This window comes from Anser cygnoides, chromosome 7, assembly GCF_040182565.1.
Source record: "Anser cygnoides isolate HZ-2024a breed goose chromosome 7, Taihu_goose_T2T_genome, whole genome shotgun sequence".
NCBI classification, from domain to species: Eukaryota; Metazoa; Chordata; class Aves; order Anseriformes; family Anatidae; genus Anser; species Anser cygnoides.
This window is the reverse complement of record NC_089879.1, coordinates 7636594-7653622: the sequence shown is the minus strand read 5'-3', so window position 1 is coordinate 7653622 and position 17029 is coordinate 7636594. Positions and strand designations below refer to the sequence as shown.

At 42.2% G+C, this 17029-nt stretch overlaps 1 protein-coding gene across 1 annotated transcript in view; it reads right to left on the bottom strand.

The window, feature by feature from the left end:
• The window catches only part of HSPA12A (heat shock protein family A (Hsp70) member 12A), a 61503-nt gene extending 44968 nt beyond the window's left edge, over positions 1-16535 (bottom strand). The window contains 3 exon segments of the mRNA XM_067000163.1: positions 667-794; positions 3098-3183; positions 16382-16535. Coding sequence (XP_066856264.1) covers positions 667-794; positions 3098-3183; positions 16382-16409 — 242 coding nt within the window. The 5' untranslated portion in view covers positions 16410-16535.
• Positions 16536-17029: the final 494 nt, after the last annotated feature.

The following is a 17029-nucleotide window of genomic DNA, read 5'->3' as shown; positions in this document are numbered from 1 at the left end:
GTTATCTATCCAGGAACACTTGAGAAAATTACATCAAGTAGCTTGCATGATGCTCTCGGATCCTGCTATGCTGGCAAAAGCAGTTACCACTCCCCTTATTTGCCAGTAGTTGCTTATGCATCTAAATGCTATTAAACATGAAGAAGCCATTAAGATCTTAAGTCTTTTATGAAAACTGGACTTACACACCTATGATATTACCACATGATGACAAGGTAGATGACAAGGCTATTTTCTACTAACATGGATTTGCCAAATTCTGTATGCACCAGAGTCAAACATTTTCCTGAATGTTTTCCTTGAATATCTGCTTCCCAACCCTGGGAAATGCCATGTTTCTCTTTATAAACGTGCAGTTTCTCATAATCTCACAGCAAAGGCCATCACTGCTCCCTAAACAATTTTAAATATTCACTAACCTCTCCTGTTATTCATGTCACCTTACGAACTTAGCAAAATAACAGAGAGGATATTCTCACATCATTTATTAAAGCAAATTAGAATATAACAAGATGCAACAAGAAATTATAGCCACGACAAAGGCGTACACTGTAGCAACACTAGAGAAATCCAGACCCTTCAGAGTACTGCAGGAAATAGCTACAGCTACTGCATAGATAACTATAGCCCACAATTGAAAACTAAATGCTGCATTGCAGCCCTTACCTCATTACATGAATACATTCTGGTTCCTTGGTGAAGCTGTAGGCGTAGCCACTGGATGTTGTGCCAAAATCAATAGCCACAACAACGAGAAATAACTGTTCTACAGCATCCTCTGCATCAGAGTCCTTCTGTTAAATAGCAGAAGCAAAACAGACGCTGAGTCATTGATTAGAATAACTGTAATCTGTCTTATCCTTCAGGATTTCTGCACTCTGAGACATGCATACCTCTTCAAAGGAAATAAGGAGTTCCCTGAAGCTGCATTTGTGAACAAAGTTGATGCCAAAAAGATCTATATTCCAATTGAAGCAGAAATTTAATATACAATCATAGATTTACTGGAAGATATATCATAGATTTGCTGGAAGATATTTTATACATTTTCTATTGAATCACAAGTTTGTCACACTCATTTGTTGGAGTAGCTGCTATCCTATAGCATTAAAACTTATGGCTAACAACAAAACCAGTAACCTAGTGTTTTGTTGTGATTTTTTTTTTTTTAAACTGAACAAGTGAAGGATATGTTTATATCCAACAATGGATTATATTTGGGGTTTACTTAGTGGTTCTCGGAGTTACCTAGGTCATAACCTTGACCCTGAGATACCACTACCATTCCAAAGTAGTAAAGACAGAACCACCCAACATATAGCAATAACCTTTACATCCCAAAATAATTATTTATCAATGAGGAATTTACAAAAAGCTTCTTTTGGAAACACTGTGTATCCTTTCCTCCTGCCTGTGCTAGGATGTGGGAAGTTGTTCAGCTGCTTATAGAAAGGAGGACTCATATTCACTGTCTCTCCTTTTACCTGTAATCCTCCAGTCCCTGGAAAGCACAGTCCAAGGCAATGTGGGAGTGTTAACTAGAAAAAGTGAATGGATTATGGCCCAAATTGTAATGATGTGATGTGATATAAAGCACCATCTCAATTGTGCCATCCCCCAGTATGCTCTTGCCTATCATAACACCTACATAAAGAGGCACTAAGTAACAAACAGTAAGGAACTGTTGTTAAAATGCTGATAGTGGCTCAAGTACTAACAGCTCAGCATGCCAGGAAGAGAACAAGAAGCTGGAAATACTGGTGAAAGAGCTATGTGCTTCAGGCAGGCAGATGGTGAGGGAGGGTAGTACACCCACCCACACATGCACCATCTTGGCAAAACCACCATGGAGCAGAACTGTTGACCCATAAGTATACGGGACATGTTTGAATCCCCCACCACTGCTGTTCAGCCTGTACTCTCGGCAGTATTTTGAAGCAATTGGTATTTTTACAGAGGAACTGCCAGATGCCCTCTTTCTGTGAGCAGTGTTCCACCATCTTCCTCACTTATGTCCTGTGTCTTCGCAGCTTCATGCCTGCTACTTCCAGCACCTTTCTGTTGTACCCCTACATTTTCCAAAATCATCCTATAGGCCTGCTACTTAAAATGGAGAAAAAAGCATAAGGTTTGGTCTCTAATGATCTAATGATGGAAGACTTGTTTGGACTTCCCTAATAAATCTTTTAAACCAGAGCAATATGCATCTATAGGTCTTCCTCAAGGAGTTCAAGAGGCAAATCTAACTGGAAGAGGATATCACATCATCAGCGTGGCAGAAATAAGAGGTGGAAGTTCTACCGTATGTGGAGAAAGAAAGGAATGGAAACTAGATTTATGAGCAAGAACTCAGGAAATCCCAAAGAAGGATGCTGTACAACCTGCACATGATTCAGAAAGCTAAGAAATCTGATAAGGATAGCGATGTGTTCTAAACACGATCTCTTGTGATATTAAGAAATATACAGTGCATATACTGTGTTATCGATGATGCAGATGATCTTAAAAACAAGTGGGACTCAATTTTAATGGGAGTTTCTCAATAAAATGAAGACAATGTTTAAGAGATTAAAACACATTAAGTACATGGGATATTTGCTTGTACCTAAAAGCTTACAGAGGTGGCTATTTTTCTTAGGAAACTAGATCAGTTCTATTCTGAGTTTCATTCTCTCTCTGCTGGAAGAGATTCTGTTGTCTGAGAATTCAGATTATACTACTAATGTATTGTATATATCCTTTTTTCCAAACAAAACGAGTATTTTCAGGTGCTGCCTAAACAAATCAGTGAAAAGATGAGGGACAGAACGTGAGAATGCCGAGGATCAAGTATCCCCTCACTTTGATATAAAAATATACAGGAACAAATCTATTAGCTCAACAAGTCGACAAAAAAAGCAAAACTGGGACCCCAATGAAATAAATGGGAGCTCCATCACTAGCTGCAGTGGGACCAAAATTTAATTTTAAACTATGGGTAGCATAAAAATGATCAGCACAAGGGGAAATTACAGCCTTCCAAAGAAACTACTTCCCATGGAACAGGCAGGAGAAAGCCATGTCAACAGACAGAATATATTAAGAGTGCATTTCTTACCACAATATGTGATGGAGACAGTGGAGTTATTCCAGGATCTCCCAAACTTTTGGCTGGTGATGAGTAAGTAGATGTGGAAACAGCATCTGAAAGTAAACAAAAATCCTTCAGCGTCCATAAGCAGAGTAAGTAGGATAGGCTAGTTGCTTTGCATACCATTATACAATTTTCCTGTTGTAACAAATCTGCTGAAAAAGAAAGCAAATTCCACAGCCTCCTCATAATTTTATTTATTTTTTCCCCTTAGAACATGGTAAGAGCAAACTGCAGCTTTACTGTTAAAATGTTTGGCCTTCCTGACTAACTCCCATTCTTTTGCCTCTTAAATCACCATGGATAATTTCAGAAGCCTTCCTAAGTATATTGAGAAGTCATAGTTGATACAAATGGCTTTAATACCATACACTTACATTAATAGCCTAGGATTTAAACATGTGAATGCAGAAACTAAACACAAGTTGAGATAAAAAAAGACTAATGTGAAGAGAAAAAGAGCAGTTCATATCAGTTTAACAACCCAGTAAGAAAAAGTTGCAATTATTCCTTTATGAACCTTTATTCTTTAACCTTCCTAATACTGTCTCTGTTTTTATTCTTCAATATGCTCTGCACAGAAACATTTTGCAGCTGTTAGTATTACTGCAGGACAGAACCCAGCTGGGAAAAAGGAAAGCATTATTAACAAATCATCAAAGAAATATTTCTATCCTGCACACAATACTGAAATTTCATTTAAAGGAACATACCAAATAAATGCCAAATGTATTTTTCTTTCTATTATTTACCCTGTGATGACAGAAAATGAAATAGTTTAACAAAATAATTAAGCACTGATGACTCAAATGATTTATATCTAATATAATCTCATGAAAACTGCAAAACCTTATCATCGCAATAAATATTAAGCAACACATTTCAACATATTTTTATCCAACGTACTTGTAGGTTGGAATGCACACAACGAAATGCGTATTTAAGGATGGCAAGGAATTCCTAGGCATAGGACTATTAAGTCAGAGCGTTAATTTAAGATAACACAGGAGCTGTCCTGCAAGAAAAGACCTTAGGGCTACTCAATGAAGAATCCTGTTGTTCCTGGTAATCAAACATGTGGCTTCCCAGGGAAGATGCAAAAACTTTGCAGTAGACAACTGCAGGATAATCTGCCCACAGGAAAAGTTTCCTCCAAATCTTAATATTGCTCTTGAAACAATATTTACTTCTATTCAAGTTATAATATGTATGCTGAGTTTGGTATTCAGAATCACTTACAGAAGGAGAACATTCACATTTCCTATGCAAGCTCTTCAAGAATATATTACATTACTCCTTTTGTGGTAACATACAGAAACCCACAGTCAGCACAGAATCCGCCTGTGACAGCACAGAATCTGCTGGATTCATTAAGCTCTATTTGGATCAGATGCTGTTATCAGCTTCCTTATCCATTCGCACAATTTCCTCCTCTTTTCAAAACCAGATTCGTTTCTATACCATCAACATGGCATTTTTCTTAGAACTGAAGAACAATATTTCAGGGGAAAAAAAAAAAAAAGAATTAGTAATAAAAAGGTTCCTTGCATCCTGCTGTCTTTCCTGGCTGGATCCAAACCAATACTTTCTGAAGAGGTCAGGACATTGCAATGCTGACACAGCATCTTTACAACATCGTAAGTTTCCCCCTCTTAGGATTCTCTCTTTAGAGGACAAAAAGGTAGATGCCAAATCACTACCTGTATTTTCAGTGTTCCTCTTTGCTACTAGTTCTTTCTGTTACCTGTTTCAACATTCATGTTTCAGTGATCTATTTTCCAGCCTGTCTTCAGTTATCAGCCTTCCCTGGGTGTACCTTGAAAAGCTATTTATAGCTCCCTATGACGCTCAGAAAATCCCGTGTGGCAATCTACACATTTTTTGGTCTCTCAGAGAGCAGCGATTAAACAACCACTGTGATATTCATATTCAGCCAATGACAGCACACTAACTTGGGTGGAGCTCTGTTGAGAATTTATTTGACCCAATTAACTTGTGATTATCCAGAAGTAGAAAAATGTATACAAAGACACTTGCTCTATCCACAAGTATAAAAATATCTGGCAGCAACGAGAACATATTAAGCAGAAATCAGAGGGCTGTCTTTGCTACCCATAGAAAATATCACTTAAAAAAAGATTTAGATATTTTCATCCAAGATCTTTAAAATAAGTAGCTTTGAGTTTCAGAATGCTCTTGAAAATTTATGTATAAAAAGTTAGTCTTTCCAATTCTCAACAATTGCTCAACTCTGCTGGAAAGTTAAACTCCTAGTGATTTATCAGTATTTCTTGACCAGGACAAAACAGATATTTCCAAGAACATGACCATTCTGCACTAGTATTCATTGTTACACTTCATCTAAGTAATATGCCACTCCTGCAAATAAGAATAATGTCAGCTCCTGCTAAACAAGAATTCTGCAATGAGCCCTACACCTCACCAACCTGGAGTTTTGTTGGATCAGGAGAGGAAAACCGTAGAAGACAATTTTACAATTTCTCAGGTAGCAAACTAGAATTTTAACCAAAACATACTATTTCGGTGATTCTGTAGAGTTGCTATCATTTTGGCACAAGCAGCCGTCACATTACGTTGCACCAGTTTAAAATTGTGTGATATCATTTCATAACACCACTAGCTAATGGTGTACAATAATGGGGGCAACCCTAATTGTTGTAACTCTGTTGTTAAAAGAGGCCCTGACACTACCAGAGCTTGCAGAGCTAACAACTGAATGAACGCAGTTCAGAATACTAGGAAGTTAAAAAGTCATTTACCCAAGTGGTTGGCATTTACAGAAAATGCTTGCAGGCCAACCACCTTGGATGTAATGCCAAGAGTTCTTCTAACGAGTAGTGAAAAAGTTGTGAAATGCACATGAAATTAGGAAATGTTTGTACTATCTACCCTATCTAAAGAGAAAGGTGTTAAAATAAACTTGTGTGTGTGGGAGCACGCGGTGAGTTAGCATTTGCTTGGGGGGAGAAATGTGTGTCACAGAAGAGCAGTAATGCAGAGATATTCCAGCAAGAGTTGGATATTTAAAAACCTCTTATTTCTAAAGAGCTGGGATTGGCTAATCTAAAAGAAAGCCAGAGAATGGGTAAAGGGTTGCAAGGAACCTGATTTGAAATCATACAAGAAAATGCCTAGTCTCTGGGAGTAAATTCCTCTTCTTGAGGATTAAAAAAAAATAAAAAAAAAAAAAAAGAAAATTATGTCCTGGACAGTATCACGGTATTTGGAACAGTCCCTAAAAGCAAAATGACTTATTGAGGCTGATTTAAAGAAAAAAACACAATCGTGTCCTGCATAGCTCAAGTTCCAGCTTTATCTCCTGTGTTTACCAAGGATCGCTATCTGTGCCAAACTACACACTCCGAAAGGATATATAGCTAAATAACATGTGATAAACAAACATTTAATTCTTGATAATTTGCAGCTCACAATAAATGGAGCAACCTGATTTAGAATCCAAATTAAGTCTTCAAATACTTACACCAATATTTAAACTGATCCAAGATATGATGCAAACTTTTTCAACAGAAATTCTTTCATTTACTTATGTACTAAAGTATGGGCACATCATTGCTTGTAAACATTAACTTGAAATACAACTGTCTATATCAGGGTATTGGATAGTTTAACTAAATGTGTACAGAATGAATTTGACCATGTCATTGCATTTTCTGACTTTAGTCCTAAGCAATTGCCCAAGCACGTCTTGTGCATTTTCAAGTTGAACAGTAGAGGAAGGGAAAAAAGCTAAGTCTGTCTTTTTCAGCACTTTTTTTTTTTTTTTTTTTAACATTCAGAAGATTCTATCTGATTTCCAAATCCCCTAACACTTAGAGAACTGGTAAAATTATGGGATCAGCAGATACTGTATTAATAATGAATCATATCCATTATCATATTAGCTGCAATTGCTGGTTTAGCAGATTTAATTTAAAATACTCCTTCTTTTCATCTAAGCACAAGCAAGAGTTTATTTGCTGTGGTTTCCTACAGTACCTAATCAGTTTAGATTTTCCTGTTTCTCGGTAAATGATCAGCCACTCTCTAAGTTTTCCAACTTAGCTGATGACAAAAAGCAACAAAGGATTAATCTTTAAGTAACACAGAATATAGTCAGTAAGAGCAAAGTTGACAAAATTCATAAGAACTTAGCTGACCTTATATGCACATTTCCACTGATAACACGTTCAGCTGACTGTGATTTACTAACAGATCTAAAGATCTAATAGATCTAGGGGACCAAGCTCATTGTTTCATTAGAAAAATCAGTTAATGGCAGGTGGTCTCCTCTGGAAGACTATCGAGTCTATCCTGCACATTTTGGAGCCCCTGCAATGTGTTCTTGTTCAGGACTGGATAAATAAGTTTTAGCAATTCACTCAAACATCACATAGGAGGATCGCTGTGGTCCCAGACAATCGGTTTTAAGACAGAAAGCTTAAACCTGCTTTAAGAAAAACAGCTGCTAAACCTCATAGTCACAAGGTAATAAGTTGGCACTACAGGTTTTTTCAGCAGCTACACAAAATCTACTCTTTCATTAACTTTATTAAATACTACTTTTATAAAATTCAGCAATACCAGGCATCAGCAAGATTTTCTGCTTCAAATGTTAGGGAAGTTGTTAATGGATTCACTGCCAACAGAAGGTGTCTTGCAACCCAAGTAACATAGACAACTGATAAGCTAAAGTTTTTGTAAGTGTTCGATCTCTCTAGGTAAGAATTTAAGAAGACAAGTAAAAACAGCAATCCAGCAATGATTTGCTGCTAAACAGCATTAAGCGCAGAAATCCAGCCAGGACAGAAAAGAGGGGAAATTTTTGAGCATGTCTCATGTTACTAGTTTATCACATGGAAAAGAAATAACTTAAAAAAAAAAATAAAAGAATAAATAAGGTATCAAGCCTCAAGTTCTCCATCAGAAACCCCAGCGTGGTGGACCCTTCCAGGCATGCTCTGCAGTAGAGTCATGGCTGGGAAGAGAAGTGCACTTGCTGAACCTTCGCAGACCTCACTTCCAACTGAAAGCTTCAGCAGTCATGGCCTGGATTTCTTACAGGTGTTTTGCTAACCAGAAAATGGGCACCACCATTAACCCTAGTGAGTATGCTATATCCCAATCCATGCATCTTAAGGTCACTTTTATCACTGTGATCTTCCTGCCATGACCAGAAATCTAACACTTGCTAATTAAACTCCACTGATTTTCTGAATCAATGATAGGATCAATACTATTCCCTGTTTCAGGTGATAATTTCAGCATTTTAAGAAGTGTTTCCACAATAATGTTTAAGTACAAAGGGATATTCCTAAATCAATTGTTCCATTCCGTGACCTACAGTGCAATGAATTCCATTCGTTGTGTAGGTTGGAGCCTCTGGCTGAGCTCAGGGACTCCACTGGGAAGATCAAGATACCAAATCCTTTTCCAGAAGCTCCCAAACTCCTGCGTATTCCTGCACTACACCACCCTGCCTCCAACAACAATCCTTCTTCCACTTGTATAATGTGCATGTACCATTCCATATGCCAAATCCATTCAGCCTCTTAGTTGTCTGTTGGCTGACAAACCAGGTGGACATGGTAAGTCAGGGTGCATCAGACCTACTACAAATGCCACTACTGCAGCTGATCTTTATCTATAAATCCAGGTTAACTGAATGCTGAATGCACTGTGCACGTGCTGATCATTTTCACAGATCAAACACTTGCACATATCTGATGGCCATTTCTCTGCAGTATCCAGCCATCCAGAGGCTTGTGAGAGTGAGTGCTATATGTGGCTATGATTTCATTCATTTCACTGGTCATACCAAAATCTTGACAAAATTCTTCATCTTCCATCTGGCCAACATCTCTGGATTAAAAATTTTTAAAAATGATGCACTGAGTGAAATATGGGGACAGGGTAGACATCGTGCAGTAAGAGAACAGAATTCAAAGCTTTGTTTTTCATTCAAAACATTGTATATCATTTCAAGCATCAATAATCATTTTGCTGCAAGCAAAGCTTGCTAATGATGTTTGCACAACAGGGAAGGAAGGGTTTACCATATTGCTATTAGCTGGCAACCGCTGCATTGGTAAAGAAAACCTTATTCAGCTTTTCGTATTGCTGAGACTTTGCTTTGCATTAAGCACAAAATGTCACAGCTTCCAAATGTAATGTGACAACCTAGAGCATTTTACTGCAAATACAAAGATGGCCTTTGAAAATAATTATAGAACAACAAGAAAAAAAAAAGATGGAGAGAAGCAAATACAAAGAAATACTTTAAACATCCTCATGTATAATAAAAAGATCCCATATTTCACATCAGAAGTAAGAACCTCCTGTTTCCACTGAAACTAATGACCCTACTGCTATTAACATCAACGGAACCGGAGTTCTTTGTTTTAAAATGCCAGTAGGCATCCAGTCTGTTGAAGACTCCAATGTACTTCCCTTCTATGAATACAGCCGTAGCTAATCCCTGATACAAATCCAAGTTTCCTGATACCCTTTCATAATAATCGGTCATTGCAATGATACCAATTAGAGCACAGTAATTTTCTAAAGAAAAAATTCTCCCAATTCTTTGGACAAAATAAAAAAAAAAAAAAAAAAATCTAAAAATTAGACATATTTCTCATTACAAGCTATGAATTTCTTCATTTAGGTTTTTATATTCCCTTCCGATCACGGTTACAGTTTGAGTGGAGGAATTACTTTTCCATTATGCTATCAAGCTTCCTAAGGTCTTTACTATTATTGTTAAGACTATCAGAATATGATCCCAGATTCATCCCGTCCCTTGCTTCAGGGATACTATTCATTTTCCTGCACCTCACATGCAAAAGGAAACTAAAAGACACCACCTATTTTCTGTTCTATTAAACTTAAGTTAAAAACCACATGCAGGAACTTGCAATAACCTTCTGAATACAACACTTGCGCTAGGTTCACCTCTTCTGACAGTAAACTGGACCAGAACAGACCTCGAATGCTTCCATGCTTTCTACACAACTGTGTCTGTAAAACCTCTGCCAGGTTGTTATGAGTCCTGAGATTTTTCCCACTTGATCAGAACCCGCTCACACAGCAGGGCCTGGAGCGCAGCGAACTCACCAGCAGCAGTCATGCAAAGACTGCTCATGTCCTGAACTCTGGCTCTTCTGCACCCATGCCCTACTGCCAGAAGAAACACAACTGACTCTGCTTGATGCAGATGGGGAAGGCAGGCTGCGTTAGCAGATGCATGTCGTGGTACGTGTGGGCTAACAACAAATTCTGAGGCTCAATGTACTGTAAGACAACTCCCCAGGATCATTCTAAATATTCCACAGACACAGTTCTCTTACAGATACCTTTAGTATGCCCTAACTAATCTGCTGTCCCTTCAACAAACTCCTCTGAACCCGCTTCCTTCAGGCTTCCTTGGACTATTAGCCTCTGAGCAAGCACCGTTTTCCTGTCCTCTCATCTCCTCCCTCCTTGCTTCTACACAAAAAGACCTAAGGAACAGAAAACAAAACACACAGATGTTCACAGAGCCTAGATTCTGTAAAGAAACCTTCCTAGAAAAGGTTTCCTGCTGTCTCTCTGTCACCATCACGTCTGTCATCATCTACCTCATCAGCTTGGTTCACTGCAAGGTTGTTAGGAATGGCACTAATAAGATTACGCTCCAGTTCCCAGGACCACACGCATAAAACAGAGCACGTGTGATGCTAGGCACTTTGGGGAATGCACCACTTACCAGCTGAAGGTGGGCTGGTTGCTTGCTTTTTCTTTTAAAAAAACACAACCAAAATATTATAGCATTATAAAATTCCCTGTTTTAGCATGAGATCCTACGTAAGAATCTTCTCAAGATGTAACTGTATCCCGAAAAGAAAGCAATCCCAGATTTACCTTTCTAGGTCAAGATACTCAAAGAAAACGTTGGTAAAAGACTGAACAAAAATCACTGTTTGGCTTTTCTGGATCTTGTGTTCAGCAGAGAAAATAAACCTCTTCCCCTGCCCCTGCTTCTCACCCAAAACAAACAAACTAACAACAAGAAAGAAAGAGGGAGACAGTGTAAAAGGACTAGCCAACCTGTAAGAAGCAGTAGTTATTCTAGTGGTCAGCATGAGCGATGTGATATATAAATCCCTTAACGTTCTTCAAGGCTGGTGTTGCTCAAAAATGGGAAAATAAGGGAACATCAGCTGCACAACTGCAAAAAGTGATGTCAAACTTCACAATTCATTAGCAAAGTGAATCTCTAGTCTATGGGTATGAGCAACACTTTACAACTAAATCGAAAATAAGCGCGTTTCTTTATTTTTTTAATTTTACGATCCTGAAAACAGGTTAGTAAGCAGGCTTAAAGGAAAGTACCTTATGAGGAGAGAAGCTAAGGACAGAATGTTTAGGATTTGTAGAGCAGATCACAAAATCATGCAGTGCCGATCGAAATCAATTTCCAGAGTTTTTTATACTAGCACCCGTCAGGACTCCATTCAAATGCCATGACCGTGCATACACGTCACAGCAATGGGACCACTGGCAACCAGCAGATGGTCACCAAAAAGGTACACTTGCACGATGACACGCAGATGATACAGCTTGCAATGGAGCCTCCTATGGCTAAAACCACAAGATGAGCATAGCTGAGGAAGCAAGAGGGCCACTGTGAAAGGATGATTTTTGAACGCGGGAGTCCCATCACGACAATACTGAAAGCTTTTGTAAATGGCATGCCTTACCGGTCTGATTATAGCGTGTGCTCTGCTAAGGTATCCATGGAAACTTAAGAAAGAGATGTTAAATTTGTTAGATGTGTTTGGCACAAGGAACGGGGCCTACCATAACCACTGGTATTTTGATCTTTAAGTATGGAGAAAGCCTCAAGGGCCCTTGAATGAAGATGAAATTTGCAACATCAAATTGTCACAGCAATGTATTTCCCAACCAATGATCAGGAGGTGGCAAAGATGCACTAAAGAAACTTTGATTTTTATGTTTTCATTATCTCTTACAAGAGAAAAACAGCCAGATTGTTGTAAGAGAGAGGGATAGATCCAAATATCCACTCCAGACTTCACGTGAAACAGGAGGAAAAGTATGCACACAAGTACAGAGAGCCTCGTGGTGAAAGGCCATGCACAACAGGTGAACATGGAGCACTCTGGACTTTAAAATCCTTAGACAGAGTACACACAGAGACTGCAAAGCCCTAGAGAGGGGTCCTGAAAAGCAATACAGATGTGAAATGTATCTAAAAAGGAACAAACCAAAGCAGTGCTCGCAGATGACTCCCTATGCTGTTTGCTTCTCCCATAAGGAGAAAAACTTCCCCAAGAAGACTACAGCAGGTTGGGCACATTTCTGCTATACAGACAGAGTTATTCTTCAGAGACAAGAGCAAATAAACTTCCACAGATTACATGAAATTGTTACTATAAAACCGCAGTCACATACACACTACTCTCTTGACTCCAAACGATAAAAATTGTTAGAAATGCCTCTCAAAATTCCTAGGAAACTGCATCTCCAGAGCACAGACTGTAAGCGCTGGTCAAAGTGTTCAAGAATCAGTGTCAGAAGAAACAGTTGAAGAAAGACCCTCTCCAGGTCTCCTGTACTTGCAAACTGAGATGCTTTCAGAACCGATCTGTGCGCCCGGCATGCTGCAGAGCAGTCACAGTAGGGCTACTGGGGCCAGCGAGCCCCAAACGACTCCAGCACACGACCAGATCTCAGCAGCACGCCAGCACCACGGCAAAACGATGCCAAAGCGATGCGGTTGCTAAAGCAGATCTCCTGTGTCCTTGACACACCCTTATGCAGTCCTCAGCAAAGGCACTGAGAAAACAAGAACAAAGGCAGTCCAGCCTGAGTGCCGACATCCACGTTCTGAGCATTTTAGTTTATTTACTTACTTTTTTATTCGAAGTGACTGCATTTTCCTTTTCGTTTACATGAAAACCTTTCTCAAACCCCTCTGAGGCAGGCTTTGAAGGAATTTCCTGTTTTAATACCCACTGCCATCCTAATTTTAAAACACTGCAAAGTTACTGCTTTAATAATAGTTATGGCAAAATTTAAAACTCATACTTGTTTATTTTAAATGCATATCGCTATGTTTCTTAACACAACAGCAAACGGGTCATAGTTGACATATTTTGAGTAACGAGAACTACGGAAAGTTCTTTTTAAGACCAGAATGTGCCTGATGACTGAGTAGAGGCAGTTTTAATTTAATGACCGAGGAGCCAGAACATTTGGTAGAGTTAAGAATGAGAAGTCTTCACGTATGTTACAGGCATTTCACATCCCTGAAGTTTGTATTTGACAGAAGCATTCCCTGAGCGCAACCCCAACATCTTTGGCCTTACATCACTAAACAGCTGCACACTCTTCAGGAAAACATCTGGGAAGCAAGCAGAGCATTTACAGTCACGGCCCACGGACTTCAGAGCTCATCCTGAAACAGATTCCGAGTCCTCCTGGTATCTCTTTCATTGCAGGGGAAGCACAGCTGGGCAGGTCTGCGCCGTAGTGTCGTAACCTAGAGTTTTACCCATTTCTACTTTCAACTAGCAAGGCTGTTAACAGAAGAGTTAAAAGTATCATATAGAAGCTGAACATGTAAGCGATTGATGGTATTTATGGACACGCATAAAAAGAAGCTGCTTAGTGAAATCGTTAATGGCAAATCTCATCTACTTTACATTAAAATAAATAAATAATAGCAATAGAGCCAAGCTCCCCCCAAAGGTTGCTTCATACCCACTTACGGTCATGACTGCTCTTGTTCTTCTCCTTGGGAGTACCATCACTTGAATGCAGTTTTTTATTATTTACCCATTTTCCATTATTGTTCACTGAGAGCCTGCGTAGCTTTTTTAAATACCCAAATAAGCCAAGTTGCTTTCACAATACATACAGACTAAACCTGCCACAGACAGACTTTACTAAAACCATAAGTGTTGCACTCTTTGAAGTCAAACGCTTCTGAAATCCCGCCTTACACAACATCAAAAAGTAATTCAGGTACAGAAAATGGAGGTGATGGGATCCTTTGCTTCAAACTAAAAAAAGTATTTTAAGATTTCTTTTTTAAAATAAAGGTATGGTTGTTTGGGGCAGTTATTGATAGAATAAGTGGCATCATAGTAGATGATAGCAAAAAGCATTTGGCAGAAAAAAGTGCAAGGTAAAATAGCAGTCAGCTCGCGTATTGCCCCAAACAACAGTGACAGAGTCAGAGAGCGTAACAGAACCCTAACCTTGACGTTTATGTGCACGGACCAGCTCTTTTGTAGCTGAGGCAGCACTCTGCTCTCCTTGCACAGAGCCAGCCTCCTGAAGGCTGCTCTAACTTCAGCTGGCACCCAAAGCCACTGCAGTCTATTCCTGCTCCTGGTTGCAGATAAGTTTGAGACACACTGGTCACACCCTTGCGACCCGCTTAAAACCCTGCTACCCCAAACATCCACCAGACAAAGCAGCCCCTGGACAGGACAGAGCTCCTGGGGCCTCAAGCAGCCCTCGGGGAGCCTTGCAGCCCCCTCCCTGCTGCTGGCCCAGCGGGAATAAACTGAACACCCAGACCAAAACCTTACTGGGTGTGTGCTGTAAAGGCAAACTTGTCAGCTGGATCAGCATCACCCAGTTCTAAGCCAAAAGCGCTGAAAGTCGGTATAATTAGAAGTTTTACACGCAACAGCTCCTGGACACGAACAGTTTCATCCAGGCTCACGCTAAGCAAACTGCAGATACCGCAATGCTGCGCTAAGCGAAGCTGTGCAATGACTGGCACTCAGAGCATGCAACACTTTGCTGCTTTACATCCAGACATTTCTTCTGCGCATTGCACGCTGCTGCAATAAATGACTGCAGCTTCAGCACTGTCAATACAGTAACACTCCCTAAACCACGTTTTATCCCTGAAGTCTTTTTTTCTCTGACAGCTTCAGCATTCCAGAGACTGGAAAGTACATAAAGGTTTCTGGCGTAACAAATCATTGATTTACTACCTGGTATTCCACCTTCTAACAAAATCCCCTCCTGCACACATTCTCCCTGTGCCACGAGTTACTTGATTTCAGCACTGCACTGCCCTAACCTTGCAACTTAGCAGAAAACAAAGCACACGACACCCTGCCACCCAACAGACAAATGAACCTGTCACTCTCTCCTCGCCTTTGTCAGCTGCTTGCAGGAGAACTGCTACAGGCAGCTTCACACAAAACAGACAGAAGAGACTTGCTTTGGGAGGCACTTAAGGAACACAAACACGAGGGGGGAAAGATGCTGTAAGGATCATCTTGAAGACTCAACTAGCTTCTAATTATTACTGTTGTGTTGTTTGAAACAGACAGCCTGTGCCTCCTTTTATTCCACACGCGCTGCGGCTAAGCTATTTTACTCTAAACATTCCCCAGATCCCACCACGATCCGTATAAACTCAACCTTTCAACTTTCCCCACGAATTACCACCGCCACCTTAGGCTCAGCATTAGTTTTCTCAAATCCCTGCAGCGCTGTTGGAAAGAAGGGACGGGGAGATCGGATGCAACCGGGCTGTGCCTGCATCCCCCTGGGTCTGCATCCCCCACACAGATCACCTCACCCCCAGGCCCCCCATCCCTCCCCAGCCTCCTCCCCACACAAGCAGACCCCCCCCATCCTGCAGTGAGCCTCGTTGATGGGTTTTATTGGGTTTCATCAGGCACAGCGCGATCACGAAGGGACCCAAAAACCACGGGACCCTCGTTTGGGGCCCGCCAGGATCCGGCCCCCAGGTCCCGAGCCGAGACCCGCAGCCCCCGGGGCCGCCCCCACCCCGCTCTCCCACCCTGCCGCCGGGTTTTATTGCACCGCATCGCCCCCCCCCCCCAGCTACAGACACCCCCTGCCTTTATCCCTCGCCCCCAGGGGCACCCCATTTCCAGCCCAGACTCCCCTTTCCCCCCCGAGAGCCCCCCAAGCCCCCCTCAGGCCGTCGCTTTGTCCCCGCACCCGCCCCCCCCCCCGCCTGCCGCAGCGCCGACCCCCGGGGACGGGGCGGGCCAGCGCCGCCTCAGGGGGGGTCTCGGGGGGGTCACTGCAGGTCTGCAGCCCCCGGTGTCCCCCAAAACCCTCCGGTGTCCCCTAAAACCCCCGTGGCAGTGCCCCCCACCCCTCCTCCGGGCGGCTCCGGCCGCCTCCCCCCCCGCTCGGCGCCGCGCTCCTGCATTGCGGCGGCCGCCCTACCTGCCGCGCCGCCCTCGCTCTCCGACATGGCCGGGCACCCTTCCTCCACCTCCTCCACCTCCTCCTCCTCCTGTCGCTGCCCGGCTGGGCCCGGCTCGGCTCGGCTCCCTCCCGGCCCCACCCCGGCCCTGGCAGGGGCGGCGCGGCCCCTCCCCGCCGCGGCACGGCTAATCGCGACGGGGGGGGGGGGGGGAACGGCGAGCTGCGGGGGGCGGCGGCGGCGCTGCGGGGCTCGAGGTGCCCTTGGACAGGGCTCTGGCACCCCCCCGGGCCGAGCTGCGGTACCGGGAGGTTTGGAGGTGATCAGAAGGGGCTGCAGGACCTGGGAGAGAGACGCGCCCGCCGGCGCTCCAGCCGTGAGAGTTTGCCTAAGCGAGGAGAGCCGAGGGGAAAAATGAGGCTGAGATCCTCCCGGGCGTGATCCTGCAGCTGGAGGAAGCGTTTTCCTGTCTCCCTCCCCTGCTTCTTGGGTCTGTTCTTATTTTCCAGCCTCAGCAGCCATGCGTGCTCTGAAAGCGCTGCTCCCACGGAGCAAATAACCGAGGGCATGAACTGCGAGCACGGCCTCAGCCCCTCCTGACTCCTGGGCTCAGGACATCACCCCGATACCCACCACAGGTCTTTGTTAGGTTCACACAAAGCTTGTCC